The sequence below is a fragment of the Gavialis gangeticus genome, unplaced genomic scaffold (genome assembly GCF_001723915.1).
Source record: "Gavialis gangeticus isolate Ggan-Ray unplaced genomic scaffold, GavGan_comp1, whole genome shotgun sequence".
In the NCBI taxonomy this organism is placed as follows: Eukaryota; Metazoa; Chordata; order Crocodylia; family Gavialidae; genus Gavialis; species Gavialis gangeticus.
This window is the reverse complement of record NW_017729029.1, coordinates 12,034,761-12,040,202: the sequence shown is the minus strand read 5'-3', so window position 1 is coordinate 12,040,202 and position 5,442 is coordinate 12,034,761. Positions and strand designations below refer to the sequence as shown.

At 40.7% G+C, this 5,442-nt stretch overlaps 1 protein-coding gene across 1 annotated transcript in view; it reads left to right on the top strand.

Annotated features, from left to right (window-relative positions):
• The window catches only part of LRCH2 (leucine rich repeats and calponin homology domain containing 2), a 46,943-nt gene that overhangs the window by 1,634 nt on the left and 39,867 nt on the right, over nucleotides 1-5,442 (top strand). The window contains exons 3-6 of the mRNA XM_019521011.1: nucleotides 745-871; nucleotides 3,643-3,748; nucleotides 3,836-3,972; nucleotides 4,929-5,062. Coding sequence (XP_019376556.1) covers nucleotides 745-871; nucleotides 3,643-3,748; nucleotides 3,836-3,972; nucleotides 4,929-5,062 — 504 coding nt within the window. The remainder of the gene's footprint in view (nucleotides 1-744; nucleotides 872-3,642; nucleotides 3,749-3,835; nucleotides 3,973-4,928; nucleotides 5,063-5,442) is intronic.

The window sequence follows — 5,442 nt, the reverse complement described above, 5'->3', positions numbered from 1 at the left end:
AGAGATGAAGCCCATCCCGCCCCAGCAACCCACCCTCCCGTGGGTTGTCATATACCTGTGACAAGAGGTGACCTGTAGCTGGAAGAGTGCAATGACAGCATGAATAGGGACATCTTTCTTGTTAGTGTAGCATGCTTCTGTTGTGCAGGGCGGTTACTGAGGCCCATAATATACAAGTTAGCATTAATTAAAACGTACCTTTCAGCAACATAATACAGGGTTTGCTGCACATCTCCATCGATCAGCTCTGCCAAACAAAGGAAATGTTCCTGGGTGTCATTACCCAGACTTCAAGAATTCATGTTTCAGCATGGTTTGTATTTTTGTACAGCTAAAATTCTCGTCTAGTAAGTCGGTAGGTTTTTATATTTTGTCATTTTGTTTCTAGTCCCTTTCATTCAATGATGCTTGGATGTCAGGAAGGGGGTTTAAATCAGCACCTAGTTCCCCATTTTATTGATGGAAGATGGGCAGCTCTAAACTATTACAGTAGAGTATCATTTATTCAGATTGGATGGGGACATGACATTTATTTGACTACGGGGATCTGGCAAATGATTTATGCTAGAAAATATAGCTTACAATTGGATTTAGGTGTATGACTATATAATAGATAAATTAGTATAACTGATAGAAGGGAAAAGGAATTTTTTTTATACTAAGAATCTCAAACTCAATATAAATTGTCAGAGGAATATTAAAATTTCTTCTTCTTTTTCCTCCTTCTCTCCTTTTTTCTCCTAGTCGAAATCTTTTATCAACATTGCCAAAATACCTGTTTGACCTGCCCCTTAAAGTGTTGGTTGTTAGTAATAATAAGCTAGTTTCCATTCCAGAAGAAATTGGAAAATTGAGAGACCTAATGGAGTTGGTGAGTATATTTGTGTTAAACATTTACATTATAGAGAATCTTGAAATATGTAATTAAACTTATTCTTATTATCATGACTGACCTTACATAAATGTTCAGTTTGTTGTAATTGGGAAATTATGAAGCATGCAAAATTTTGAAGTTGTACTAATTTTTTTTGCCATAGTTCATATGCAAATACAACATTTGCTCAATTTTGTCATCAATGTAGAACACTAAACCCTCCCCTGTAAAACAATATGTTGCAGTCGAACATCTGATTTAAAGAATATCTCTCTGAGAGATTCTCCTTTGGGTGCAAACAGATGTCACCCTCGTGCCCCCATAAAAATGTTGACGGAAGCACAAATTGCGAACAAACTTTCTAGCCCTTTGTCTCACTCCAGGTGCCCAAAAATGTTGCTGCAACCAGAAGAGGTTACAGTTTGTGATGCTGTAAATGGGAGGGGATGCCCATGGCCTGCAGAACTATGGAGTTCCCTCACTTGCAGACGCATCCCAGTTTGGGACGTGGCACCTGGGGCTGTTGTTCTGCAGGATTGGGTTCCCAAAGCCCTGAGAGAGGCAGAAGCCCAGCCCTGTGGGACAGTGGCTCCAAAAGATGTCTGTAGACACCAGTAAGCAGGTCAGCTGTGTCAGGACACATCCCAGCACAGCTCATCCTGCTCCAAAGACAGTGTTTATACCCCTTGTGCAATATATTATACTTAATAGCCATTATTTATCACATTCCTTTTCTAAATGTCTTTCACCTGGAAGTCTTCCTTCTGCAGGGGTAAAGAAATATTGTCAGTCAACCTGTATATTTAAAAGATCCTTGTTAGAATATGTTTGACATTTCTATAATTTGTTTACCTACTGTCCTGTCCCCTGATTGAAGTCCCTTGATTCAGAAATATTTACAGATGAAAATGGGATGACTGTTTTTGCTCTTCAGAACTTTGTATGTGTTGCCATAAAGTTAATCTGTGAAAGCCAAACAAGCAGTAATTGCACGTAAGGAGGCAGTCTGGTGTTAAGTAAAGATTAGTTTTTGCAGTCTGGCAACAGCTGCTGTGCCCAGAACAAAATGTGCTTGCACTAACTCCAGCAGTAATGAGAACTGGGGGACAGCGGGTGTCTCGTCAGTTCTTAGGGGTGTTGCTAATTGGACGTTGCAACCAATCAGTGTCCCATTTCTGTTGTAGACATGTCTCAGGAATATAGGTTGCAGCCGTGTTGGTCTAAAGGCAAAAGCAGTCAAAACTCTTGTGGCAGGGGCGGCGATATCTTTTATTAGAAGGTGTCTGATGCAAGCAGGATGTTGAATTTTGCTTTTTTGCTGCTTTTTTTGTTAACCAAATTCAACATCCTGCTTGCCATCAGACACCTTTGGGCAAATAGACTGCTCCAACTTTTATTCAAGCCTAATTTGCATAAATTGAACTTTCCCACCCAGGAAAACTAATACCATTCTCCAGTCCCCTGTGCAGTATGAAGTTTTATTTCTACCCAGGAGACATTTTACTGTTCTCCTTTGCCTGAGGAAGGGCATGTGTGCCCAGAAGTTGCAAATATAAAAATATTTTTGCAACTACCTAGTTGGTCTAATAAAAGATATCACCTCTACCACAGGAGTTCTGACTGCTTTTATCATAGACATGCACACTTTAGAGGTTTAACTTGGAAGTAGATTGGGATAGTATGAATGAATTTTAAATTTCTTCTTTTCTCTTGCACCCAGAATAGAAGTAGGGAAACCATTACGTTATGTCTGCACCCATATTGAAAATGGGTCAACAGTCATTTTACACTTTTAAGGCTAGTAGGCAACGCAAGTGCCCAGATGGATGCTGGAGAGCCATGCTGATGGAAGGAATCCTGTCCTGAGCTAGGACGTAGTGAAATAGTGAATGAGAGTATCTGTGCAGAAGGCAACCCTGCAGCTTCCCAGACATCCAGCTCTGTGCAGGACTGGGGTTGCCCCATCCCTCTGTCAGCACCGGGGAGTTGCACTGATTCTGAAGCTTATGGATTTCCTTATTGAAGAGGAAAGCTGAATGTGCCTCTAAGGACCTAACCTTTAAAACAAAGCTTTGATTCTTCACCTGTATGTTGGGTAGGCAGACATCTAAATGTTGTAGCATACACAAATCACACCTGGCAAACTAGGTCTTGCAGTCTCCTTTATTGAACTGAGATTAAAACAGGTTGGAAACTTGAGTTTTTGTGTATATATTTGAGGTCATTTCCAGGTTGAATACATTAGCAAAGGAGCAATCATGCAGCACCTGGGGTAACTATACTGTTTCATGTGCTCGTTTAGAGATTGCTGCACCTTATTGATAACAGGCTGGGGTATTTTACTTCGGGGAGTAGAAGCTCAGGGCTTTGGATCCAATAATGGTTTGGTCACGTAACATAGTGAAGGAGAAGGATTATTATCCCCATTTTACAGAAGGAACAGAACATAAATGACTTGCTTGCATAAGATATCTTTGGCAGAGATGGGAACAGGTGCATCTTCTGATCTGCAGTCCCATGCATTAGCCTCAAAGTTAATGTCACTTGTCCACAGGTTTAGGTCTCTAGCTTGGGGACTCATACTACTAGATGTTACTCTAGGTTGAGGAGGAAGCTGTAAGACTTAGGTTACAGCTGTCTTTGTTTGGAAAAGGGAAAATAAGTTTGCCTTTTTAAAAATGTCTGTGCTAGCTTTCTTTGTAACATTTCCTTTGTTTAATTTCAGTCAAGCTATCATTCAACTCACTGACTCCTTATCTTTTGCTTAGGATGTTAGCTGTAATGAGATTCAGGTCCTTCCCCAGCAAATAGGAAAATTGCAGTCACTCAGAGAGTTAAACATAAGAAGAAATAATCTCCATATGTTGCCAGATGGTAAGCTTCTCTCTATCCTCTCGCTGATTTAAGTCTATTACACAAAGCATTAGGATGTCTAATTCTGTTGTCTTTCCCCCCTTACAGAATTGGGAGACCTCCCCTTGGTAAAGCTGGATTTTTCTTGTAATAAAATTACAGAGATCCCAGTTTGTTACAGGAAATTATGCCATTTACAAGTAATAATTCTGGATAACAATCCAATGCAGATACCACCAGCACAGGTTAGTATAAAACCGTTCTGGTTCCTTGGCTAACCATAGATTTAAAAGAAGGGGAAGGCGTGTTTGGTTCATTACCAGCCATCAGTCATATAAAACATCTAAGAATATTTCTTGACCCATGATCCTTGCTTAGACATTTTGTTTTGTAGCTTGTCCTTCATCTAACCCTTTACTGTAGCTGATCAGAAAGTACATAGGACCTGCCCAATCACCCCCAATTCCTGTGCAAGTTGCTGAAGTTGTTCAGCGTGGGGTCACTTCTCTGCCCTATGTTGTGTCCATGGTCTGACTAGTTGATCAAAATGTTCCATTCTGGCCTTCAAAATATAGAAATCAAATTTTGAAAAGGAAGAAGAAACTGCTACATTGTATGGCAAACTGATAAGGTATTGTGAACTTCCAGTGGTGCAGCCCAGGAGAAAAACTGCAGCTGCCAGCATTAGGATCAGCTTCCTTTTTCCCACAGGATCCCCCGTCATCTTTCCGCTTCCCTACTCCTGCAAGCTCTTTCAATCTTTACACTTGCTTTTGTCTGCCTTGACATTACTGGGCCGTGTTATTAGGTCTGTCCAAACGCATCATCCTTTTCTCCATTTTTCACAGAGACATTGTGTTTCCCTTTGTTCCTCTCTCATTCAACATGTTCATCTGTTCTGCCACCCTCTCCTTGTGTAGATGGTTTAAATGCTTCTCTCCTGTTGTCGCTCAGATCAGCTGCAGCCTTCTGCTGCAGGCGAGAGACTGGCACTTGCATTTGCCTACGTAGCAGCTCTGTCTGTCTTGGGCTTCTAGGCAGTAGGATTTTTTTTATAGCTTGACTAATGAGCTACCAGAATTGCATTTTTATTGGGTGGGTGGAAGGCGGAAATCCCGTAGATATAAAAGGTATTTGTTGGTACATGGTATTGTAAATATATTGTGTAGCTAAATTAATTTTTTTGTGTGTTTCCTAACAGATATGTTTAAAGGGCAAAGTACACATATTTAAATTCCTCAGCATTCAGGCATGCCTCAGAATAGATAAAAAACCAGATTCTTTGGATCTTCCATCATTGGGAAAACGAATCCCCTCCCAGCCACTGACAGACAGGTATTTTCCTTTCTTCATTTTTGCTTTGAATTCAATGTTTAGCAGGGCTGTGTGAAACACCATTGTTTTGTTTCGACGTCTGTTTTGCCATTTCAGAGACAGTGTTTCATTTTGTCGTTTCATTTCAAAGCAGTGTCCCGTTTCGTTTCTTCAAAAATGTTTCACTGTTTTGACGCGTTTCAGTGTTTCGCTCATAGACCATAATGGGACGTCATGAAAATTCCTAAATCATTGTCATTTGTTGTCTTGTTCAGATCCAGGTTGCAGGGATGGTAGCCCCTTCTGAGGGCATGAAGCCTGCCAAGTTTCAAAGAGATAGGTGCAGGGGTTTCTTGGAAACCCCTGCACCTCAAAGTCCTGAAAGCAAAACTCGGTGACAC